The 26,682-nt window shown below is 47.6% G+C and overlaps 1 protein-coding gene across 9 annotated transcripts in view; it reads right to left on the minus strand.

Annotated features, from left to right (window-relative positions):
- MAST3 (microtubule associated serine/threonine kinase 3) overlaps nt 1-26,682 on the minus strand; it is a 228,411-nt gene that overhangs the window by 2,273 nt on the left and 199,456 nt on the right. For 8 of the 9 annotated variants that reach the window (XM_073545045.1, XM_073545020.1, XM_073545037.1 and 5 more), the window contains 8 exons: nt 23,930-24,042; nt 19,810-19,964; nt 16,131-16,345; nt 15,269-15,469; nt 14,827-15,053; nt 14,626-14,748; nt 2,187-2,323; nt 774-955 (listed from right to left, as the gene is read on the minus strand). In XM_073545045.1, the coding sequence (XP_073401146.1) occupies nt 774-955; nt 2,187-2,323; nt 14,626-14,748; nt 14,827-15,053; nt 15,269-15,469; nt 16,131-16,345; nt 19,810-19,964; nt 23,930-24,042 (1,353 nt within the window). The remainder of the gene's footprint in view (nt 1-773; nt 956-2,186; nt 2,324-14,625; nt 14,749-14,826; nt 15,054-15,268; nt 15,470-16,130; nt 16,346-19,809; nt 19,965-23,929; nt 24,043-26,682) is intronic. The other variant, XM_073545028.1, reaches the window with a different exon arrangement.

Genomic DNA, 26,682 nt, shown 5'->3' on the forward strand with positions numbered 1-26,682 from the left:
GGAGTAAGATTTCTGGCATATTGTACACAACAGCTTGTTATGAATTACCATGAAAATGAGAAAGATTTTTGCGACTTTTCAAAGCAACGTATGCCAATTAATTGCTTTAATGAATAGGGGCTTAGGTCTAGAAAAACAAACAAAAAAAAAAAAAAACGTATTTCCCTTCTGTGCCTACCCAATTCAGTTTATTCCGATTCATAAATGGGAATAAGCAGCATCTCCAGGCACAACTAATGGAAAGACGAGATGATATTTCTGATATTTTTTGCCTATGCCCTTAACAGACTCCTTCAGATATACATTTTGTGTTAATTTAATGGGCATTTATGGTATAGATGTAGAGTAAATCATGCATACTAGTTCAGTGGTAAAAGGGTATCTTAGGCTACTTTCACACTAGCGTACTGAGGCGCAGGGCCGCCGCTAAGCCCCGCCTCCTCCGGTCATCGCCTCCTCTGATTGCATGACGCTGCATGCGATCAGCGTACCCTATAGTTAGCATTTGGTACGCTGGGCGTGCGCTGGCATGATTTTGCCAGCCCTTGCGCCCTTTTGGCGCTGCAACGAGCGCACAAAAACACTGTTGCAGGCAGCGGGGCTTAGCGGCAGTCCTGTGCTGCGCCTCAGTACGCTAGTGTGAAAGTAGCCTTAAGCAACCAATTCTAGTGACAGGTTCACTTTGATTGCCATAAAGCAGTGCTAGCATAATGTATATTCATCATATCCATCTACTGCTCAAAAGGACTATAAAAGCCATGTGTAAGACTTACCTGTGGTCATATCAGGAACTGGGCTTCGATTGGGGGTTGTGGGACCAGGAGACAGGCTGTGGGTTGGAGAGGCAGGAAGGCTCTCACTGGAAGACAACGACTGATGAAGTCCTGAGGAAAAGCTCTTACTGGTTTGTAATACTGATGATTGCTTAGATATTTTCTTGAAGAGAGAACGCTTTCTACAATGAGAAAGACAGATTAAGTAAATATTCAGAAATAACATAACAGTGTTGATGTGGGTGCAGTATATCACCACTGCAGGCAGTGATCGTCTGCCAAGGTCATGTGTCGACTATATCTTGTCACATTCACATAAGATTGTGGAGTTAACAGGGGCACAGTTAACACTAGATGTGGACGGAATCGCCAAGTCTGTGCTCTAACTGCTGGCGACATTTACACTAGACTATTTTGGAACTTACTTTGCTTTTTTTTTTCTTAGCTAAGGCTACTTTCACACTTGCATTTTTGTGCGCTGCGTTTTTGCAAAAAGACGCATGCTGTTTTTGCGCTGACGTGCGCATCACCATGTGCACGTCAACGCTCCCATAGACTAATGGGTTTTTGGGTGAATTTCGTGCGCATGCGTTTTATTGAGACAGGTTGAACGCACAAAAAATGCAACAGGATGCATTTTGTGCGCCTGGGCGCACACTACAAAAAACGCACGCACATACAAACACATGACAATGCGCACCCATGTTAAGTATAGGAAAAAAAACGCATGTGCATTTATGCGCAAAAATGCAGCGCAAAAAAAACGCAAGTGTGAAACCAGCCTAAAACAACATTTTTATTAGCAAATTATTTTTTTTTTTTTCACTTTATTTTGACTTTTTACTTTTTTTTGTACTTACTCGCTATATGGGACTAACTTTTAGTTTCCTGATTGCTGATCTAATATCCCATAATACTTCTGTACTGCAGGATATTAGATCTGTTAGCTTTACACTGACACTGCCTCTTAGACCTGGCATATTGCAGAAATTTATAGGCCTCTGTAGCTGGCTGACCCAAATGCCATTACTTGGCCTTGGATTGCAACGGAAACTACCGGAACTCTGTGATCACGGGGAGCCGATAGGCTTAAAGAAGGAGCCCCATCCCTCAAACAAACATTTAAAAACTGTCGATACTATTTGCAGTGGTATCTAAGGGGTTAGAGTCAGTCAGAATCAGTGCCAATACAGATTGTGGCTATTGCAGCCGGGAGTCAACTGTATAGCCGACTCCTGCTGATAATGGTGCCCTCACTGCTTGTGAACGAGTGCTCCTTCTTCGGCCTGCTCCCACGGAGGTCTCAGGAACTCCGGGGCCCCGTGGGCCAATTGCGCTCTCATGTTTGAGAACCGTGCACTAGACTTTGTAACCAAGTTGAAGATTTAGTTCTCTGAAAACTCCCATCTTTACCTGTCCTGACTCTCCCTTTTCCTGCTTTTCTTGGTCCTTCTTGCCATACGACCTTTACAGCTATTCTTTCTAGCTGGACCAATCTTTATAGAAGTGTTTTCTAGAGGGGTGGTCCTCAGAGACACTTTGGTCCCGCTCTACGAAAGAAAACAAATAAAAAAAAATAATGAGCCACGGAATAATATTTTTCAAATTTGCATAGATATAGGGTATTGCAACGAGTCAGGCCAAATCTAGAATCATCCATTCTGAGAGCATATGTCCTTTTCAAAGCAAAATAATAGAAGCATCAACTATGGGAAATGATCAAAGCATAATTAAGCCTAAACAAAAATACACAAGAACAATGCTGATTTGATTTCTCCCAGCAAGCTCAGAGGAAAAAAAGCTACTGAAGAGAAAAGGAGATTTTTGTGTACTCACCGTAAAATCTCTTTCTCTTAGCCTTTAATTGGGGGACACAGAACCTTGGGTGTTATGCTGCTGTCCACTAGGAGGCGACACTATGCATAATCTGAAAAAGATTAACTTTGGCTCCTCCTCTGCAGTATACACCCCTGGACGGCGTCAGCCTTCTCCAGTTTTGTGCCAAAGCATAAGGAGGAACGTAACCAAATAACAACCATGCCTGTAAGAAGGCTACTATGTACGAGCTCAAAGAACAATATGAGAACTCAACAGGAAACAACGGCCCGTAAGGGCAACAGGGTGGGAGCTGTGTCCCCCAATTAAAGGCTAAGAGAAAGAGATTTTACGGTGAGTACACAAAAATCTCCTTTACTCTGTCGCCTAATTGGGGGACACAGAACCTTGGGACGTCCCAAAGCAGTCCCTGGGTGGGAAGCAGTGGAGGAATATTGTGCTGACAGTCCCCTAGACTTGGGGTACTGCCGCCTACAGAACCAGTCTACCCAGGCTCGCATCCGCTGAGGACTGGGTATGAACACTGTAGTGTTTCGTAAACGTGTGTAGGCTAGTCCAAGTGGCCGCCTTGCACACTTGTTGTGCCGAAGCCTGATGCCGAATGGCCCAGGAGGCCCCCACTGCCCGTGTAGAGTGTGCCGTGATACCGGCCGGAAGAGGGGAACTGTTAAGTCGGTAGGCCTCATGTATGGTGGACCTGATCCACCTGGCAAGGGTAGCCTTGGAAGCCGGCAACCCCTTGCGACTACCTTCCGGAAGAATGAAGAGGGAATCAGATTTCCGTAAAGGTGCAGTCCTGGACACGTAAATTCGCAATGCTTTGACGAGGTCAAGCGTATGCAGAGCCTTCTCCACTCTATGAACCGGAACCGGGCAAAGGGAAGGCAGTGAAATCTCTTCATTAAGGTGAAAGTTGGACACAACCTTCGGAAGGAAGGATGGTACCGTGCGGAGAACCACCTTGTCCTGGTGAAAGGCTAGGAAAGGCCGTCTGCAGGAAAGTGCTGACAATTCCGACACTCTGCGTAACGAGGTGATCGCCACTAGAAAAACCACTTTCTGAGACAGAATGGAGAGTGGAACTCCTCTAAGAGGTTCGAAGGGTGGAGCTTGCAATGCTGTCAGGACCAGATTGAGGTCCCACGTATCCAGCGGACGTTTGTAGGGAGGAACCAATCGGGAAACTCCCTGGATTAAAGTCCTTACTTGCGGTTTAATAGCAATGCGCTTTTGAAAAAGGACTGAAAGCGCCGACACCTGACTCTTAAGCGAACTTAAGGATAGCTTGGCATCTAGGCCCGATTGAAGAAAACCTAGTACCTTCGGGAGGGAATAAGGGAGTGGGACTTGTCCATGAGATTCGCACCAAGAAAAGAAAGCTCTCCAGGTACGATAATAGAGCTTGGCGGAGGCAGGCTTCCTTGCCCTGATCATAGTTGTAATGACTGCCGGTGAAAAACCTGCCTGGGTTAGAATCCAGGTTTCAAGGGCCATGCCGTCAAATTGAGAGCCCCTGAATTCTGGTGGAAGAACGGACCTTGAGACAGAAGGTCGTGACGGTCGGGTAGACGCCAGGGGGAGTCTGCCGTAAGTTGGACGATGTCGGCGTACCAAGTACGTCTGGGCCAGTCTGGCGCGATGAGGATGGTCGGAACTCCCTCTTGCTTGATCTTCCTCACGACCCTGGCGATTAGGGGGAGGGGTGGAAAAATGTACAGGAGTCGGAACTGGGACCAGTCCTGGACCAGGGCATCCGCTCCGGGCGACCGCGGGTCGTGTGTCCTGGCCATGAAATTGGGAACCTTGGTATTGAGATGGGAAGCCATTAGGTCCACATCCGGGGTTCCCCAGCGTTGACAGATCTGGTAAAAAATCTCGGGATGGAGAGACCACTCCCCCGAGTCCATTCCTTGCCTGCTGAGGAAGTCGGCTTCCCAGTTTTCTACACCCGGAATGTGTACCGCAGAAAGTACCGACCTTGTGTCTTCCGCCCAGCGGAGGATATGAGCCACTTCTCTCATCGCCTGGGCGCTGCGGGTTCCGCCTTGGTGGTTCACGTATGCCACAGCCGTGGCATTGTCCGACTGTATCCGTATGTGCGAGGCTGCAAGCAAGTGATGAAAGGCTCTCAGTGCCAAGAGAATGGCCCTGATTTCCAGAACATTGATGGGCAATGTCACTTCCCTCGGTGACCACTTGCCCTGTGCCCTGTGATGTAGGTGCACCGCCCCCCCAGCCTGTCAGGCTTGCATCGGTAGTCAGGATCTTCCATTGTCCTGAGAGGAACGGCTTCCCTCGTGTAAGCGAGGTTGGTTTGAGCCACCAATGCAGGGACCTCCTGGTTGATGACGTCAACCTGAACTCCCTGTCGAGGGAGAAGGGGTTCCTGTCCCAAGATCTGAGCATGGCTAGCTGAAGGACCCTGAGGTGAAACTGGGCAAATGGCACTGCCTCTACTGCTGCTGCCATCCGGCCGAGGACTCTCATGGCAAACCGGAGAGATCGAGGAGGACTGCGAAGGAGTGTGCGAACTCCCAGATGGATGGCCAGTGTCTTGTCCTTGGGAAGGAGCACCAGGCCCCTGGCGGTGTCGAATACCATTCCCAGGAATGTTCGAGTCCGAGTTGGGATGGTCGACGATTTCTGTAGGTTGACTAGCCATCCCAGGCGACTCAGAGTGTCTAGAGTGATTGAGACACTGACCTCGCAGTCTTTGAAAGTGGGAGACTTGACGAGGAGGTCGTCCAGGTACGGGACGACTAGGATGCCTCTTGAGTGCAGGACGTCCATGGTGGCCACCATGACTTTGGTGAACGTTCTTGGAGCCGTGGCGAGTCCGAACGGAAGGGCGACAAACTGGTAGTGGTTTTGGTTGACCGCGAACCTGAGAAACCTTTGGTGGGCAGGAGCAATTGGTATGTGGAGATACGCATCCTGTATGTCTATGGAGGCGAGGTATTCTCCCTGCTCCATGGATGCAATGATGGACCGGAGGGACTCCATGCGGAAATGACGGACCCGTACGTAATTGTTGAGCTGTTTTAGGTCCAGTATGGGTCGGACGCCGCCTCCTTTCTTGGGGACTACGAACAAATTTGAGTAGAATCCTCGGAATCTCTCGTTCGCGGGAACCGGCACCACAACTCCTGATTGAAGGAGAGAGGAAACCGCTTGGTGGAAAACACGAGCCTTTTCTGGTGGTGTTGGAGGAACAGAAAGGAAGAACCGGTTCGGTGGAACGGAAGTGAACTCTATCTTGTATCCGGAAGACACTATTTCCCTGACCCACCTGTCTTCTGTAATAGGCAGCCAGACTTGCTGAAAGAGTAAAAGTCGGCCGCCTACTGGTGGGGTGTCTTCCGGAGGTCTCGAGTCATGATGAAGTGAAGTTCTGAGGTTTTCCTCCCTTGGGTTTCGCTTGGCCTGCTTTCGACTGCCAAGCCCTGTCCGGTCGCTGCTGAGTCCGTGGGTTGTCTCTGCGTGGAGAACGGTTGCGGTTTTGCACTGGGCGCGAAACGGACCAGCCTGAGGAATTCCGAAAGGATCGGAATCGCGTCTGGTTTCTTCGTTTAAACGTGCGTTTCGGTTTTAGTTGAGGGAGAGAGGTACTCTTACCCCCAGTGGCATTGGCTATCATGGTGTCCAACTTTTCGCCGAAAAGTCTTCCAGTAAAATACGGAAGTCGCGTGAGGGACTTCTTTGAGGCCGCATCCGCTTTCCATTCTCGCAGCCAGAGGATGCGTCGGATCGTGATGGCGTTTGATGCTATTCCCGCTACACCTCTGGCGGAATCCAGGGCTGCATGAATCATGTAGTCTGCTACCACTGCCATCTGGACCGCTTGGTCCGAGAGTTCAGGATTTGAAGCCTGAAGACCCTCCTGTAGTTTTTTGGCCCAAGCCAGGATGGCCTTGGATGCCCAAACTGAAGCAAATGCAGGGCCCAGAGAGGCGCCTGCCGCTTCGAAAATAGAACGAGCCATGCGTTCTACTTGCCGGTCTGCTGCGTCCCTGAGGGTTGAGCTATCCGGCAGAGAGTAAAGTCTGTGCTGCTAGCCTAGAAACCGGAGGGTCCACTTCAGGTGGATCTGTCCATTGTTTGGTGTCTTTCTGTGGGAAGGGGTACTTCGCTTCCAAATATTTGCGATTAGCGAATTTTTTGTCAGGCTGCGCAAACTGTTTGGTAAGTATTTTCTCAAACTCATCGTGATTAGGGAAGACCTTAGGTGGTTTTTGAACACTTTCGAAGCAAATCCTATGTTCTGGGACTTCCGGGGGCGACTCTGGAATTTTTAGCACCCGATGAATGGCAGAAATTATGTCCTCAACTAGCGCTGTATTGCTAGGGGGAGAAGGTACCACGGACCTGACCGTTTCATTATCTGAGTCGGAGTCACAGATGCCCTCCGAATCCTGTGCCTCGCTAAGGTGATCCCTGGAGGGCGACCTGGGATGGGGGATCCCTGTGGTAAATTGCACTGTCTGTCTGTGGCAGGGGACTGCCCAGGAGACCTGGAATGACGCTGTCTCTCCCTAGAGGGGGACGACCTTGTGCTATAGTGCGACTTAGGTGATCGAGACCTGTGGGTCCGCTTACGTCTGTGAGAGTCGGAAGCAGCATGTTCCTGAGACAAGCTGTCCGTTTGCTGTGTACCGTCCATAGCCGGGGCCCGACTCTGCAGAGCTTGCAGTAATGTAGCAGTTAGGTTGTCTATGGACTGTGACATAGACTGAGACATCTGAGTTGCCCATTCCGGCGTGGCCTGTGACACTGAAGCGTCAGTAGGGACTCCCTGGAGTTCTGACCCAGAGTTCTGGATGCAGTCCGGATACGTGCTGCCACTAGGGAGCGTGGCTTTGCAGGCTGTGCAGAATGCATAGAAACATTCCTGCCTGGTTCTCTTCCTTGAGCCCGGCATAGTGCACAGAGGCTGGCTATAAGGGATCGTACAGGGGTGGCTACGCAGAGGAAACCCACAGAAAGCCTTATAGGAAGTATAGATTCACAGCTGAGTAATGAGAACCCAGTTGTGAGCTTACCCCACCGGTGTGCCCCTAGGTCCAGCGCCGACAGATCCAAGTTCTGTGCCCCCCGGAGACCGCTGTGATGCTCCTCTCCTGGATCTCATCCAGAAAAAGTGGCCACCGGGGCTCTGAGGAGAGGGAGGAGGGGGCGGAGAGCTGAAAAGGGCGCGCTGGGCTGTGTAAAAACGCGCCCTTTCTGCCTCAATCCACCCCTTCTATGACACTCCAGTGTGTCATTTTGGTCATCCGGGGGGCGGGGAAAAGGCGGCGGCTTCGGCTAGGCCGAAGCCGCGGCCTAAATTGGAAGCCTGATGCCAAGGAGGGCTCCAGAGCGGCGCGGTAGTCCGGGGGGGGGGGGGCGGATTTGTACCAGACCCCTCCAGAATGGTCGACTGGATAGCGGTGGGGGTAGCGGTTTTTGTATGGGGTGCCCCTGAAGCGCTATGGAGCCGCTGCTGTTGCAGAGACAGGGACGCAGAAAAACCCTGTCTCTGCTGTGCCATCCAGTCCGCACCCTCCCCCGGCCCCAACAGGATCCCTCAGCCAGCCTGGGGTCCCTGGAAGCTGCGAAATGCCGCCTGATCTCCGACCCTACCTGAGGCGTCTCAACCTAATACCCCCTGCGGGGGATTAGGGAGGGTGCGTCTGTCACCGTCAGGGGGTCTTCATCCTCGCCTCAAACTCAACCCAGACCCCTTAAAGGGGTTGGGGAAGGAGGGGGGTCTCGACCTCGAACCAGGACCCGAGGGACTGGGGAGGGAGCGACATGGGGAAAAAACCACCTCGACCTCAACCGGGTACCCCTAATAGGGGACCGAGGAGGGAGCCATGCCGGGAGTCTCGCTGGAGACCCACTTTTCTTCATCTGTATTTCCGTGAAAAAAAGGAAATAAACGGAAGAAAAAAGGTGTGCCTCCTTGCGACACTAAGCAAAAACTGGAGAAGGCCGACGCCGTCCAGGGGTGTATACTGCAGAGGAGGAGCCAAAGTTAATCTTTTTCAGATTATGCATAGTGTCGCCTCCTAGTGGACAGCAGCATAACACCCAAGGTTCTGTGTCCCCCAATTAGGCGACAGAGTAATGTCAATTTCCAATGACATTTTACCATATTACATAGCTCAAATATGCTCACTGCACAAAGGTCTTAATGCAATACACCAAGGTTACTCACCGGTAGCCGGTTTTTCTGGAGCCCATGACGGCACACATGAGAGAGGGGATCCGCCCAGTCAGGACAGGAACCCTACTGAAGATAAAAGGGCGGTACCTCTCCCTCGCTTCAGTTGGTTTACAGAGCATGAGAGGCCCCCCGGGTTAGTACACATGGTAAAACTATCACCACATTATATCTAACTAAAAAAACACCCAAACTAAAGTGCACACCAAAGGAGTGAAAAGGGGGGGGGAATATACAGGTGCCGTCATGGGCTCCGGAAAATCGGCTACCGGTAAGTAACCTTGGTGTTTTCCCGTCTCCCATGACTGCACACATGAGAGACTTTTGTAGAATAAGACACCTTAGGGAGGGACCACCGCTTGCAGCACCCTTCTACCAAAGGTTAGGTCAGTAGAGGAAGACAGATCAAGTCGGTAGTGTTTAAAAAAGGTGGAAGGTGAGGACCAAGTAGCGGCTTTACAAATTTGCTCAATCGATACCTCAGCCTTCTTTGCCCAGGAGGTAGCCACGGCTCTGGTGGAGTGAGCCTTGATGCCTTCTGGAACCGGAGCGCCACTTGCGGAGTAGGATAACATAATGGCCTCCCTGATCCATCTGGCAATGGTACTTTTCGCTACCCCGTGCCCCTTTCTACTACCCTGAAAGGCTACAAAAAGGGACTGATCTTTCCTCCACTGACTAGTTATTGACATATATTGTATTATGGCTCTTCTTACATCTAATGTATGGAACTTTTGCTCCCCCGGGTTTCTGGGATTGTTACAGAACGACGGCAAGGAGATCTCCTGAGTCCTATGAAACTTTTGGACTACCTTGGGGAGATAGGCCGGGTCTGGTCTTAGAACCACTCGGTCATCCAAGATCTGTGTATAAGGAGGACATGTAGACAGAGCTTGTAGGTTGCTGACTCTTCGGGCCGACGTTAAGGCTACCAGTAAGACCGTTTTAAGTGTAAGTAGCTTTGGTGACAGCTCTAGTAGTGGTTCGAAGGGATCTTTGGTTAAAGCCTCCAAAACTAGGTTCAGGTCCCAGGTGGTATCTTTGGGATAGTGACCGGCCTTGACCTGCCACAGGACTTAATGAACCGGGACACCCACCTATTGGCTGCTAAGTTGCAGTTATATAGGGCCCCCAAAGCTGAGACTTGAACTTTGAGTGTGTTAGTGGCTAACCCCAGTTGCAGCCCCGACTGTAAGAACTCTAGGATAGGTCCCACTGGAGCTACATCCCCTAAAGGTTCCCCCAGGAAGTCTAGGCACTTTTTCCACGTTCTACCGTAGATTTGGGATGTTATTGGTTTCCTACTTTTCAACAGGGTGGAGACTAACCCTGGAGAGAATCCCTGGCGACTCAGTAGCGCCCCCTCAAATTCCAGGCTGCTAGATGGAAGCCCTTCACCTGAGAGTGGACCACTGGTCCCTGGGAAAGCAGGTCTGGAATCTCTGGTAGTATCCATGGATCTGTCACTGACATGAGCCTCAGAAGGGAGAACCAAGGCCTTCTCGGCCAAAAAGGAGCTATAAGATTTATTCTTGCCCGATCCTCCCTGATTTTCCTGACTACTACTGGGATCATTGTTATCGGGGGAAATGCATAGGCCAGGATGAACTTCCAGGGTATTTGTAGGGCATCTACTGCGAAGGGGTTTTCCCTTGGATTTAGCGAGCAGAACTTCCTGACCTTCCGGTTGTGTGCGGTAGCGAACAGGTCTATTTCTGGTCTGCCCCAGGCCTGAACTATTTGTTGGAAGACTCGGGGGTTTAGGGACCATACCCCTTGTCTTAGATGCCTGCGACTCAGGAAGTCTGCTTGTATATTTTCTGCCCACTTTATGTGCAATGCTGTGATGGATAACAGATGTTGTTCTGCTAGCTGGAAGAGTAGATCTGATATTTGCATGAGGCCCCGAGATCTCGTTCCCCCCTGATGATTGATGTAGGCTACTACTGCCTGATTGTCCGTCATGACCCGGGTGTGGCGGCCCTGAAGTAAGGGAAGGAAATGTTTCATGGCTTTTTCCACTGCCCATTGTTCTTTTACATTTGAATTCTGATCGCTTTCTAGTGAGGACCAGGTCCCCTGTATTGTATGGGATCTCGGGTGTGCTCCCCACCCTGTGGCACTCGCGTCTGTCGTAATGATGTCCTCGACTGGTTTTTGCCACGGGACACCAGCTGTTAGATTCTTTTCTACAGTCCACCAGAGCAGGGAATCTCTTACAGCCACTGAGAGACATAGTTTGCCTTCTAAATGCCCTTTTAATTGTTTCTGCGCTGACAGGACTTCCCACTGTTGTTGCCTTAAGTGGTACTGCGCCCATGTTACTGCGGGTATACATGATGTCAGTGAGCCCAAAAGGGACATTGCGTTCCTCAGTGTCATATTTGGCCTTTGTATTGCTGTGCGAGCTAGGCCTCTTATCTTGGTCACTTTCCTCTCTGGTAGGAGGCAGCGTTGTTGCTCGGAGTCCAATATCAACCCTAGGAAGGATTGCTCTTTTACTGGGGTTATCCTTGACTTGGGGATGTTTACTATCCATCCTAGTCCTAGTAGAGTTGCTATTACTTCCTTCACTTGAAGTGTGCAGTGGGATTCCGACCTCCCTATTACCAGAAAGTCGTCCAAGTATGGAACGATCACTATGTCCCTGGATCGCAGAAAAGACATTACTTCGGCCATCACTTTGGTGAATACCCTGGGGGCTGTAGACAGGCCAAACGGAAGGGCTGCGTATTGGTAGTGTTTCACCTGCCCCTGGATATAGAGCGCTACTCTCAAATATCTCTGATACTCCCGATGGATTGGGATGTGATAGTAGGCATCTTTTAAGTCTATCACTGCCATGAGGCAATGCTGGAACAGGATCTTTGTGGCCGTGTTGATTGACTCCATTTTGAAGGAGCAATTGTCTATCCACTGATTGAGTCTCCTCAGGTTGACAATGGTTCTCCAAGAGCCGTCTGGTTTTTGTATTAAGAAGAGGGGGGAGTAGAACCCCCTTCCTTCTTCTTGCGCTGGGACTTCCTGTAGGACTTGTTTTTTCACTAGTCCCAAGACTTCCATCTCCAGGGCCAGCTGTTGCTCTTGGGCTTTCCTTCTGGATGTTATTATGAAGGTATGCCTGGGCGGACGGATGAATTTTATTTTTAAGCCGTCCTTGATTATATTTAGGACCCATGTACTGGGGGAGATATTTGCCCAGGCGGAAAGGAAGAGAGAAAGCCTTCCCCCTACCTCCGGCCCAATGTCATTGGGGAGATTTTTTGGAGGAAGTGGAGGGCCCTTTAAACATATAGCCCGATCCTCTTTTTTCTTTAAAGTCCCAGCTTTTTCTATCTCCCGGGGGACGACCCCTGTTAAATCTCCTCCTCCGAAAGGGCTGCTTCTTAGGTTCTCCCGGAAATTGGGGAAAGCTTTTTTTCCTATCCCCTGCATGCTCCAAAATCTCTTCTAGTTTTTTCCCGAAGAGGAATTGGCCATCGCATGGAATGGAACATAACTTGTGTTTAGAGGGTAAATCTCCGGGACACCCTTTAAGCCACAGGGCTCGTCTTGCCGCATTTGACAGGCTTGCTGCTCTAGCTGTCAATCTTGCGGAGTCTGCAGAGGAATCGGCCAGGAAAGCCGCTGCTCCGTGCACCAATGTTAGATTAGCTAGAATTTTGTCTCTAGGAACTCTATCCTTGATCTGGTCCTCTATTTGTTGCAGCCAGACCATGAGGGCAAGAGCGGTACAGGTACCGGCTATTGCTGGCTTCAATCCCCCTGCTGAAGCTTCCCAGATGTGCTTCAGAAACCCATCTGCTTTTTTATCAAGCGGGTCTTTCAACACGCCAGAATCTTCTAATGGCAGGGATACCTTTTTTGAGGATCTGGCTACAGCCCCATCAATTTTTGGGACTTTTTCCCAGGTTTCTGAGTCCTTCTGGTCAAAGGGGTACCTCCTCTTTGATGTGGAAGGTAAGCCCCCTGACCGCTCTGTCTTTTCCCATTCCTTGTCAATTAGCGCTTTTATTTTATCATTTACAGGGAAGGTACGCTTTCGCTTTTCCTCCAGTCCTCCAAACATTACATCCTCTAAAGGCCCATTGTGGCTCTAATGGCCTTGACCAGTTTTTCTACGTCCTCCGTTGGGAAACATGGACGGCCGCCTATATCGCTGTCCGAGGAGGATTCTGAGGACTGCGTAGAGGAAGAGGAGGTGGAGGGTGACAAAGATCTATCCCGCCCCTTCTGCTTTGGCGAGGCCTCTGAATCGGAGCTCCTTCTACGGTTTCTTTTCTTTTTAAGGGCTGCCTTTAAGGAACCTTTCACCTCCTGATGTATTAACTCCTTCAGACTAGTCACCAAATCAGGGGTCTCCTCCTGTATAGTCCTGTTAATACAGTCAGCGCAGAGATCTTTATGCCACTGATCTGCCAGCGGGTTTTTACATAGGGCGCATTCTCTATTTTTGGTTTTGCTGCTGGCCTTCCTCGCCCCCTAGTGATCAAACAGAAAAAATGGAACCCCATTACCATAAGGGTGACATTCACGTAGATCACTCACCACCGCTGTCAATCAGGGATACCGATCTCGGAAGCTCCTCAGATGCACTCGTGACGTTTCTCCTGGACGTCCCAGAGTCATGCCGATTGCGCTTATGACTGCCGCTCCCACCACTTGAGCGACTGCTCCTGGTATGTTGGTGGCTCGGCCTGGCATCTGGCGAGAGGTCTTGCTGCTGACGCTGCTGCTGTCGCTGCTCGTCTTGCCCCACTTCCATTCTGAAGTCTTGGGCATGAGTGCGTCTTCTGTGGTCATCCCCCTTATGTAAGGGGGATCCACTGCACTCTCCACCTCCTCCGGTAAATCCCACCGCCCCTCCCCCCCCCTGCCATACCGCCGGGATCTCTCTTCACCGATCGGTGTTCTTCACCATGGGCGCCGCCATCTTGGATTGTCGGCGCCGCCTCTGACGTCACGCCCCTTCCCAGCGTGCCCTGCGCGTGACGTCAGAGGAGCGCGACCCGGAAGCGGCCGCTCCCTCAACGCTCCTGAGCAGGGAATCACCGGCAGAGGGGGAGAGGGTGGCGCGGCAGCCACGGCAGAGCCCCAGGACCCCCGCCGTGCTGTTCCTGCGCCCGCTCGGACGCTGAGCCCCGGAGGACCCGCGGACGGCGCTTCCTCCATCCCGACGCCCAGCGCTCAGGAGCCCAGCCTGATCTTCTACGCCGGCACGGGAGAGGGGCAGGTAAGTGTGACCTGCTGTCTTCAGCACGGGTCCCTGTCAGGACAGGAAACCCAACTGAAGCGAGGGAGTGGTACCGCCCTTTTATCTTCAGTAGGGTTCCTGTCCTGACTGGGCGGATCCCCTCTCTCATGTGTGCCGTCATGGGAGACGGGAAAAACTAGATTAAACTTCTGCTACTTTTACTAATGTGCTTTACAAAAGTATTTAGGTGAGGCATTTCAATTTTGACTTTTTTTTGTTATCCCATGTTGCAAGTAGACAAATTTACCCAAATTAATGAATTCGGCCTAAATGACCTCTCAGGAGATTTCATCCACATTTGCATCCAGTTTTCAAATGTGACAAGTGAAAAGAGTGCAATCTTGGTGCACGTTCTGATGCGATCTCTTAAGGTACATTTTATGTCAATACTTGGTGTAAATACATTATTAAAATCTGAGCTATCGACTTCTCCAAAAATTCACTTTTGGGAACAGTCAACCCACTGTTATCACCATATAATGGTTTTTTGGAAGTTTGTAAACTTCTATTAAGGAAAGTAAGCAAGAGAATATTTTAGCAGTGACAATTATGAAATATACCTTTAAAAGAAGCTCTACTACATCCATGTGGACCAAGCCAAGGACCGATTCTCCATTCACGTGTGTAATCAAATCCCCAGCCCTCAGCCCTGCTTCGTGAGCTGGACTTCCATCCTCTACGCTCTGGAGAATTACAACAAAGGGTTTAACAACCTTTTAAAGTTAACTCTTGAAACAATCTGACTGAAAAATTTCACTCACCCAAACCATGTGGTGGACAGTATACACATCACTTTCTCCCATGTAAACTCGAATGGCACGCAAGGTGAAGCCATACTTCTTGCCAGAACTATGTATAATTATTGGGGGCCGCAGACTTGATACTGCTACAGCTGTCTCCCGGCTGGGAGAAGAGTCCCTGGATGAGGGATTAGATGACAGAGAACGTGGGGAGATGGGACTCATAACGGATCCAGTGCTAAAATCATCTGTTGAAACAATATGAACCCATTTTTAGTATTCCGTGGGCGTCCATACTCATGGATGGTGCTCAGAGCATAGCAGTAAAATAATGAAAGTCACAAGCTAAAATCCACATAAGTAGGGCAAGGCGAAAGATACTGAAATGGAACTACATTAGGAAATGTAAGCATGGCCTACTGAACAAGCTAGAAAACTTGGGGTATAATATAAAATGTCTCACCAGAGGTAATAATCAATGAGAGGGCAGAAACTGATGCCGATTTGGGGACACGACCTCCAGAAGTAGAGTTCTGCTTTTCAGGTGTCTCTCTCTGTCCCCTTAGCCGCCGATTCAGTCCAGGTTCCAGAGATCGAGGAGTAGAGTTTTTGGCTCCGGTGCTGTTACTGCGCAGACGAGTTCTGCTTAGACTGACTATATCTGCTAAACAAGGATAGAATAATCATGTTATTGTAATCTAAATGTCAATTCTTAGGGTGCAATTTGTGCAATTTATACTGACTCATAATTGGGAACGAAAGTTTCTATGAGTGCTCATTTCCCGATTATCAGCCGGTCAAATACAGGCTTGCATATGCTTGTTCATCACGTGAAATGTATAAGCTTGCTTAAAACCTAATCAATCATTCTCGGCAGCACATCATATATAACCAGGAAATGTGCTGCCGAGAACAAGAATGTTCTATGCACATTAACAATCATTCTGTGTGCATGGAAGAGCAGTCAACCTGTTTAAAGAGGCAAACGACCTCTGTAGGTTTGCATGAAACAGATCGTTGGTTGAGAGATAAAAACAGCTGTATTTATACACATTTCTTTATTGATTACCTAACACGTGCAAACTGAGCTAATCCAAAATGGCATCATGGATCCTACAGACAACCATCTGATTACGACTATGCCCAGAAGGCCAGTATTCAGGCTGCACATGCACAGGTTCTATTTTTGTAGGTACAATTGATACTTTACTAATGTCGTGCCTCATTTAATAAGTGATCACAATATATTCCACAAATTTGCACAGATTTTTTAAAAATCTATGAGAAAAAACAAAACAGATAACAATGGTTTAACATTTACTTACCACAAAGTGATGAGGGCTTTGGGGATGTCCCCTTTATTTCTCCTAAAGTGAATAATGGTTTGTCATACTTGTGATCGGAAGTTTCATCTTCAGAAGAAAAAGCAAATTTTGGCATGGTATCCAGGCTACACGTACTAGTTAGCACACATGGGCTGGCACTACGCTCGCTCAGCCATGAGTGATGGGAAGACCCAGAAGATGTCCAGGATCGTAGCCTAAATCAGCAAAAACACATTTGTTTTAACATTTTCATGCACGAAGTGAAGGAATGTTAACTCTGGTTTTGAGAAAAAAACCTTTGAGCCATCCACAGACTTGGTATAATTACACTATCTCCCTGAACTCTAGTATAATAGGAACCTATAAAATGGTTACAATATTCAATATTCACCGTGGGCAGCACAGTGGCTCAGTGGATAGCACTGCAGCCTTGCACCAAGGACAACATCTGCAAGGAGTTTGTATGTTCTCCCCGTGTTTGCGTGGGTTTCCTCACTCATTTGCATGCAAATTTAAAGTTATTTTCTCAGACACTGTACCATTAACATGTACAGTGTTAGTATGGTTGTGAAAGGGGCTGGGTCCCATACAACACAGTATAGCTCATTTAAAATGCATCTTGAGGGTGACAGACTCCCTTTAATGGTGCAGTTGAGCCATATAATTGGCTTTTGCTGAAGAATCTACCAAGAGCATTTTCGGGATTTAGATTGTCCTTCACAGAAAAAAATCTATAATATAACGGCCTAAGCGTCACTCTGTCTGAAGCCTTTATAGACTGCGCAAGTGCGACGCACCTGCGCAGCCTGGCTCCAGACAGAATGAGGCATTCAGCGGCGAGGAGTGTGTATGGCGCCCGGAGATGGCGGTATGCGTACATACTGCGATCTTGGGCGCCATACTTACCTGACCGGGAGGAGCGTTGCCGTGGTGCTTCTCTTCGGCCGGAGACCGGGGCAGGAGTGCGGCCGGAATTGCGCATAGCGCGATCCAGCGTCATTTTACTGAAGACACATTTGCAGTGTGTCTTCAGCAATATGGCGCCGGACAGCGCTATGGGCACGTGCGTACTCCGGCGCCAGACTCCTCCCCCGGCCTGCAGCAGAACGTGACAGCGCTGGAGCACAGGAAAGAAGGGTGAGTATAAGTGTTTTTTTTTGTATGTGTGTAGTTTAATAGGGGTGAGGGGGACCATGCCTACCACGAAAGGAGGGTGAGGGGACCATGCCTACCACAAAAGGAGGGTGAGGGGACCATGCCTACCACAAGAGGAGGGTGAGGGGACCATGCCTACCACAAAAGGAGGGTGAGGGGACCATGCCTACCACAAAAGGAGGGTGAGGGGACCATGCCTACCACAAAAGGAGGGTGAGGGGACCATGCCTACCACAAAAGGAGGGTGAGGGGACCATGCCTACCACAAAAGGAGGGTGAGGGGACCATGCCTACCACAAAAGGAGGGTGAGGGGACCATGCCTACCACAAAAGGAGGGTGAGGGGACCATGCCTACCACAAAAGGAGGGTGAGGGGACCATGCCTACCACAAAAGGAGGGTGAGGGGACCATGCCTACCACAAAAGGAGGGTGAGGGGACCATGCCTACCACAAAAGGAGGGTGAGGGGACCATGCCTACCACAAAAGGAGGGTGAGGGGACCATGCCTACCACAAAAGGAGGGTGAGGGGACCATGCCTACCACAAAAGGAGGGTGAGGGGACCATGCCTACCACAAAAGGAGGGTGAGGGGACCATGCCTACCACAAAAGGAGGGTGAGGGGACCATGCCTACCACAAAAGGAGGGTGAGGGGACCATGCCTACCACAAAAGGAGGGTGAGGGGACCATGCCTACCACAAAAGGAGGGTGAGGGGACCATGCCTACCACAAAAGGAGGGTGAGGGGACCATGCCTACCACAAAAGGAGGGTGAGGGGACCATGCCTACCACAAAAGGAGGGTGAGGGGACCATGCCTACCACAAAAGGAGGGTGAGGGGACCATGCCTACCACAAAAGGAGGGTGAGGGGACCATGCCTACCACAAAAGGAGGGTGAGGGGACCATGCCTACCACAAAAGGAGGGTGAGGGGACCATGCCTACCACAAAAGGAGGGTGAGGGGACCATGCCTACCACAAAAGGAGGGTGAGGGGACCATGCCTACCACAAAAGGAGGGTGAGGGGACCATGCCTACCACAAAAGGAGGGTGAGGGGACCATGCCTACCACAAAAGGAGGGTGAGGGGACCATGCCTACCACAAAAGGAGGGTGAGGGGACCATGCCTACCACAAAAGGAGGGTGAATGGACCATGCCTACCACGAAAGGAGGGTGAATGGACCATGCCTACCATGAAAGGAGGGTGAGGGGACCATGCATACCAGGATTAGGGGCGTGTGGGGTAGCATGCATACCAGAATTTGGGGGGGGGGGGTGTGAGAGGACCATGCATACCAGGATAGGGGGGGGGGGGTGAGAGGACCATGCATACCAGGGATAGGGGGGGTGAGAGGACCATGCATATCAGGATAGGGGGGTGAGAGGACCATGCATACCAGGATACAGGAGTGAGGACCATGCATACCAGGATACGGGAGTGAGGACCATGCATACAAGGATTGGGGGGTGAGGGGGCCATGCATACCAGGATAGGGATAAGGGGGTACCATGCATACCAGGATGAGGAATAGGGTGCCATGCTTACCAGGATTGGGGTGGGGGGGGGGTGAGGGTACCATGCATACCTGGATAGGGATGTGGGGTGCCATGCACACCAGGATAGGAAGGGGGCAGCACATACCAGGATGGGAGACCATATACCAATAAAAATGCTCGCCACCCGGGCGTAGAACGGGTTCATAGTTAGTAAATAGATAATGACAAGAGATAAGAGAATTTAATCAACTGGAATTGAAGTGTACTGTAATTTGACATGAACCCACATTCGCTATAATACAGATTTTTTTGTAATTCGCTTTAGTGCAGATTCATCAAAATGGTGGACATCTAGCCACCATTCTGCTGAACCATAAAGGGCCATCAAAAGGTTAAAAATAATAAAAAGCTTTATACTCTCCTCTCCGGCCCCGATGCGCTTCTCATCTTACACCATCTTTTGACTACTACTTGACAACCTTTTAACTGTCTGGCCACCTAACTATATAGGCCAATCATTGCCAATACACATGATAAATCGAGGGACATCTCCAGTCTGACAGAGAGGAGAGCTCAGACAAAGCAAATTCATGCAATTGTATTCTCACCAAAAACAACCACAGCTCATGTAGTGTCCAGGAATGGAAGACCTCAACAAATGGGTAAACCTCAACACAAAACATGTGAGCCATCTATTGTAGGGCCATCTGGCCTCACAACTAGGAAGTAGAATACAGGTAGGACGATTAGTAGAAAAACACACAGACTTGACCATGGCTCTCTCTACACTAGAATAATAATAAACTACATATAGCATTTTAAATGGCTAATTCACACACTTTCTCAGTCCATTTAGTGTCCCAGGATTCACAGAAATCAGTGGCCCAATTCACAGGAAAGATGTTGACACAGAGCAGCACGCACCATCGGGCTCTTAAGGACATGAGTTGGGCCAAATGACACACTGGAAAGGCTGCTTAGAATCCCCATTGATGAAAACGTGCCTTATTTTTCCACCTCACTCACCTAGTTTCAAAAGTGATTGGGCTCTTTTCATCATCTTTGGACAAGGCCCTTTCCCATTTCTCACTTCGCTCTTCTTTCTCATCACTATGGCTCCTCTCAGTGGATGAGAAGCTGAGGTTCAGTTGTGTAGCAAGATGTTCAGAGCTGCCGTAAACCTACAAAAACATTGAAAGAGTGACGTTCAGATATCAGCATCTCCACAACAATACATAAGCCCCATGGTATGATATGTTGTGTATTCTGCTGTTCAGTAGGCTGGTGCATGCACCCACTTGCTTGCCACCAGCAGGGATTCGGACACCTGGACTACTGTCTGTCCTACTTTCTGTTGTACAGAAAAGAGAAGAAAAATACCTTAAAAAAATAACTTCACTATGGTTAACCTCTTTCCGACATTAGGCGTAATAGTAAGTCGATGTCAGACTCCGGTGGTGAGCACACATCTTTTCCGGCACATGTCAGCAGTTTTGAACAGCTGACATGTGTCTAACAGCCGCGGGTGGAATCGCGATCCACTCACAGCTGTTCGCTTAAATGCCACTGTCAAACTGACAGCGGCATTTAACACGCGCTTCTGGTAAGCACACCGGAAATCCCGCCCATCGGTGACCCCGCCACTGACCTCGGGTCACTGATGGGCTGACATGACAACCAGAGGTCTCCAGCAGACCTCTACGGTTGTCACTGCCAGATTGTTATGAGCACCACCCAGTGGTCGGCGCTCATAGCAAGTCAGCAATTCTGCTACATAAAGGCGTTCTGATCATCGCCTGTATGCAGCAGAGCTGATTGGGTTATGGTAGCTTCTAGTCTCCCATGGAGACTATTGAAGCATGCCAAAAGTAAAAAAAAAAAAAAAAAAAAAAAATTTTTCGTTTTGCCGCATTCAGAATCGCCCAATCAATATAAAAGAATTAATCCGATCACTAAGCAGCGTAACGAAAAAAGTCACAATGCCAGAATTACATTTTTGTCACCTCACCATTGTATTACAATGCAATAATAGGCGATCAAAATATATCTGCACCAAAATTGTATCAATAAAAAGTCAGCTCAGCACGCAACCCAACATCACGAAAAATGGAGACGCTAATGGTATCGGAAAATGACGCAATTTTTAAATTTTTTTTTTGGAATTTTTTTCAACCTTTAGATTAAAAAAAACCTAGACATGTTTGGTGTCTATGAACTCGTAATGACCTGGAGAATCATAATGGCAGGTCAGTTTCAGCATTTAGTGAACCAGGAAGAAAAAAAAAAAAAAATGTGGGATTGCACTTTTTTTGCAAAACCAATGGTGTAGTTAAAAAGTACAACTCGTCCCGCAAAAAACAAGCCCACACATGGCCATACTGACCAAAAAATAAAGTTATGGCTCTGGTAAGAAGGGAAAAAATGAAAACGCAAAAGGAAGATACCTGCGAGGGTTAAGATATATACTGGAAAAACTGCAATATTCACATCAAAAGATAAAAGGGTCAATGTCACATAGCCACCAGGTAAGAATGCCCATTCTAAGGGAATGAGGAAGTGTGTTCGCCCTTCCTAACAGCAGAGGTTGGCACCCTAAAAGTTCGAAGTGATGCCCCTTGCTCATTGTAGACTTTCAATGCATCATGAAATAAGAAAGATGCAGCACTCGCCAACAGAGCTGAAAAACTGTGCGTCTTTATTTTACATGAATTCCATCAACAGGTATGTGGATATGCAGGACGTTAGAGGAATTGCTAGGGGAGGGAGGTGCCGGACTACGGCCATTTCGCGATTACTCGCTTCTACGGGTCCAGGTAATAGCAAAACGGCCGATGTCCGGCACCTCCCTCCCCTTGGATTCCTCTAACGTCCTGCATGTCCACATGCATTCAGCTCTATTGGTGAGTGCTGCATTTTTCTTCATTTTTCATGATACATTGAAATATTCGTGTTTCTTCATGCAAGCACCTCCGTTTTTTGACTGAACTATACACTGCAACACTTCAGATAAAAAGCTCCGTCTGTAAATGTGATTTGTGTGCCCTAGTCTGCCGGGCCCAGATGGGATACACCCCCGAGTACTGCAGGAATTAAGCACAGTCATAGATAGACCATTATTTTTAATCTTTAAAGATTCCATAATAACAGGGTCTGTACCACAGGACTGGCATATAGCAAATGTGGTGCCAATATTCAAAAAGGGGACAAAAACTGAACTTGGAAATTATAGGTCAGTAAGTTTAACCTCAACTGTGGGTAAAATCCTGGAGGGTTTTCTAAGAGATACTATACTGGAGTATCTGAGGAAGAATCTCATGACCCATTATCAACATGGGTTTACAAAGGACCGTTCTTGTCAGACTAATCTGATAAGCTTTTATGAAGAGTTAAGTTCCGGACTGGACCAAGGGAATGCAGTGGACGTGGTGTACATGGACTTTTCAAAAGCTTTTGATACGGTGCCACACAAAAGGTTGATACATAAAATGAGAACAATGGTGATAGGGGAAAATATGTGTAGGTGGGTTTAGAGCTGGCTCAGGGATAGGAAACAAAGGGTGGTTATTAATGGAACACACTTGGACTGGGTCACGGTTAGCAGTGGGGTACCACAGGGGTCAGTATTGTGCCAACTTCTTTTTAACATATTTATTAATGACCTTGTAGGGGGCATAGAGAGTAGAATTTCAATATATGCAGATGACACTAAACTCTGCAGGGTAATCAATACAGAGGAGGACAATTTTATATTACAGGAGGATTTATGTTAACTAGAAGCTTGGGCTGACAAATGGCAAATGAGCTTTAATGGGGATAAATGTAAGGTCATGCACTTAGGTAGAACGAACAAGATGTATAATTACGTGCTTAATTGTAAAACACTGGGCAAAACTGTCACTGATAAAGACCTGGGTGTATGGGTGGATGACAAACTCACAATTAGTGGCCAGTGTCAGGCAGCTGCTGCAAAGGCAAATAAAATAATGGGATGCATTAAAAGAGGCATAGATGCTCATGAGGAGAACATAATTTTACCTCTATATAAGTCACTAGTGCGACCACACTTAGAATACTGCGTACAGGTCTGGTCTCCGGTGTATAAGAAAGACATAGCTGAACTGGAGCGGGTGCAGAGAAGAGTGACCAAGGTTATTAGGGAACTGGGGGGTCTGCAATACCAAGACAGGTTATTACACCTGGGGTTATTTAGTTTGGAGAATCGAAGGCTTAGGGGTGATGTTATTACAATGTATAAATATATGCGGGGACAATACAAAGACCTTTCTAATGATCTTTTTACTCTTAGACCTGTGACGGGGACAAGGGGGCATCCTCTACATCTGGAGGAAAGAAGGTTTAAGCATACTCACAGACATGGATTCTTTACTGTAAGAGCAGTGAGACTATGGAACTCTCTGCCATATGATGTTGTAATGAGTGATTCCCTACTAAAATTTAAGAAGGGACTGGATGCCTTTCTTGAAAAGTATAATATTACAGGGTATATACACTAGTTTCCTTAATATTGCGTTGATCCAGGGAGCTAGTCTGATTGCCGTATGTGGAGTCGGGAAGGATTTTTTTTCCCCAATGTGAAGCTTACTGATTGCCACATGAGGTTTTGTGCCTTCCTCTGGATCAACATGTTAGGGCAAGTTAGGATAGGATATGGGTTGAACTAGATGGACTTAAAGTCTTCCTTCAACCTTAATAACTATGTTACTATGTTCATCTGTGTGCTTTCTTGCTGGGATCATTGTAGACTTTCCCTACATGACCCCCCAAACAAAAACCACCACCCAAACAAAGTGCTGAAGTGCTAATAAAAATTGTTTGTCTGGCTCAATTTATACAGTGAAATGTTAACGTTTGCATAGATATGCAACCAACATAAGTGGGGGGATGAATAGTAAACAAGACTTTGGTAAAGGCAAGTCTAACGACAATAAAGATCTACATGTACAGCAGACTTTGATGTCTTATAGCATCTAGTTTTTGCAAAATAAAGTGCTACGGTGCATATAGGTCGCAACTATCAATCTGGTTAAATGTTCTGGTTCAGTCCAACACTTGCATACAGTCCCCAACACATATCAAAATAAGTTGGAGAAAAAAAATAAAAATGTCAACTAACGGTATTCCATACCTTGCTGAATCGATGCGAACAAGAAGAAAACTGACGAATTTCCACAGATGACTCCTCATCATTCGTCTCATCATCTTCTTCAGAAGCCAAGTGATGATAACGCTCTGAACGTGCTGAGAAAAAGGTTGTTGAGAAGAGGCATACAAACAATAAAATAATAAAAGTAAAAACAAGGAGGAAGTTAAGGCACCAGAGACCTATAAAGTAGAACATGTACCCACATCAGCGGAACATGGGGTCTGATTCATCAAAGCTTTTACGTCAGAATTCTGGAGTAGAAAGCTTTGAGACGTCACAAAAATTTGGCAGACCGCAAGGCTGCGTTAAAATTTTGCAACATATGGCATTCCCACGCCATTTGCGCCCAGGGGAGGGGAGCTGGGGACGTTGCAACCAATGTCAAATTCATGACAAGCATCAGAGATATTTACACCATCAATTTTTCTCCATACTCCAAGAGGCACAAGGATTATCTGACCCCTTCATGACATATGAAGTAAACGTATGTCCATGCCATTGATGCAGGCTCAAAAGCAGAGTCGTCATCTTTCCCAGAACATGATGGCAGATTGGACAAAAAATGAAAATGGCCCACTTGGCTTATGCACGAGTCAATTGTCCCACAAAGTGGGCAGGAAAGGGGGAGTGGCGGGTCTTAGAGGCAGAAGCCGGCAGCTGTGGTTAAAGCCTTTGCCACTGCTAAAGAGAAATGAATATTCATTTCTCTTATAGCGCGCATAGTTAAAGCAGCAGGCTAACAGCACACATCCTACTCACCTTCCTGCGTGCCCTTGCTGCATCTTGTTTGTTTCGGCACCAGCAGTATTTCTGGCTGAGCGATGACATGGCCCCACTCATTAAAGTAATGATTATGCACGTCTCTCCACTCCCATAGGCGTGGAGTGAATATTCATTACCTTAATGAGCAGAGTTACGTGATCGCTCGGCTGCAGGAGCTGCCGGCGCTGGAATGAGATGCTGCGAGGGCGCTCAGGAATGCGAGTAGGAGGTTTGTATTTTTTTTTTTTTTTTTATATAGGAGCCATGCATACAAGGACAGGGACCGGGGAGCCATGCATACAAGGACAGGGACCCATGCATACAAGGACAGGGACCCATGCATACAAGGACAGGGACCGGGGAGCCATGCATACAAGGACAGGGATGAGGGGACAATGTATACCCGGCTTATACTCGAATCAATAAGTTTACCCAGTATTTCGTGGCAAAATGCCTCGGCTTATACTCGAGTATATACGGTAGTGTTTTTTTTTTTTTTCTTTTTGATCGTGTTTTCTGGCACTTTTTGTTGAGCGGTGGTCGGGTCATTCTGGAAGCGGCGATAAATAAATTAATGTATTTATTGGATTAATATTTTTCATTTTTTTTATTTGGAGAATATTAAATATTTTTATACAATTTTTTTTTACCCTTTTACATTGTTCCAGGAAGGGACATCACGGTATAGTTACAAATCGCTGATCGCCCGAGGGTCACCATCAGCACAACGCGATCGCATCACAACGTTCTCTTGGAAGCACACATGGAGCCGACTTCCTGTACGATGCTCCTCGATGCTGCTTTCACTATCAACAGCGGCATCAGAGGGGTTAAACGCCTGCAATCGGTGCTAGCTTTGATTGTGGGCATTGCTGCAGGGTGTCAGCATTTAGATAGCACTGACACCTGCACACATTTGCGATCAACGCGAGACTTCGAGTTTGCTGCGCCCGCAGCGCCGTGAATGTGTACGGCGCATGTTGAGAAGGGGTGAAGTTATATATAAAAAAAAAAAAAGGTGGGGAAGAGAGTTGAAAAATTATGAAACCCCCCCCACAAAAGGTTCAGATCAACCCTTTTTGCCTCAATAAAAATAAACCAAAACAACACACATTTGGTTATCGCTGCGTTTGTAGAGGTCCAATCTATCAAACATAAGATAAAATAATCCGATCAGTAAAACTGAAAAAGAAAAATCAAAATGCCAAAATTACATTTTTTGGCAGCCGCAATGCTGGAATAAAATGCAATAAGAGGTGGATCAACGCATCGTATCTGCAGCAAAATGGTTTCAGTAAAAACATCACAGCGTGCAATAACTACGACATCACACAGCCCCACATCCTGAAAAAAGAGAACGTTGCAGGTCTCGAAAAATGGCAATAAAAATGTAAGTTTACTTTGTTTCTTTTTAACAAACTTCAAATTTTTTTTTCACCACTTAAAAACAAACAAAACAAACAAAAAAGACAACAAAAAAAACTATACCTGTTTGGTATCTGCGCATTCGTACTGAACTGGGGAATCATAATGGCAGGTCAGTTTTACCATATAGTGAACATGGTAAATAAAAAAACCAAAACCACTGAAATTGCAACTTTTTATGCAGTTTCAGAGCACGTGGAATTTTTTTTCCCGTTTGCCAGTACACTATGTGGTAAAATGAATGGTGCCATTCAAAATTATAGCTTGTTCAGCAAAAAACAAAGCCCTCATATGGCTATAATGACAGAAAAAAAAAGTTATGGCTATTGGAAGGAGGGGAGAAAAAAAGCAAATGATGAAAAGGGAAAAAAAATAAATAAAATCGCCATATCATGAAGGGGTCAATTTCTTTAGGGTGTCCAAGTTGACAGCTCCCTACTGCCTCCAGTGGACTTAGGTTCACAGTTTATTTCCTTAGGGTTTTTTTTTTTTTTTAATTTTAGTTTATTGGGTGTGAAAGACATTGATGATGCTGTGAGCACCCTTCC

This window comes from Dendrobates tinctorius, unplaced genomic scaffold, assembly GCF_039654945.1.
Source record: "Dendrobates tinctorius isolate UK_male_01 unplaced genomic scaffold, ASM3965494v1 ptg000011l, whole genome shotgun sequence".
In the NCBI taxonomy this organism is placed as follows: domain Eukaryota; kingdom Metazoa; phylum Chordata; class Amphibia; order Anura; family Dendrobatidae; genus Dendrobates; species Dendrobates tinctorius.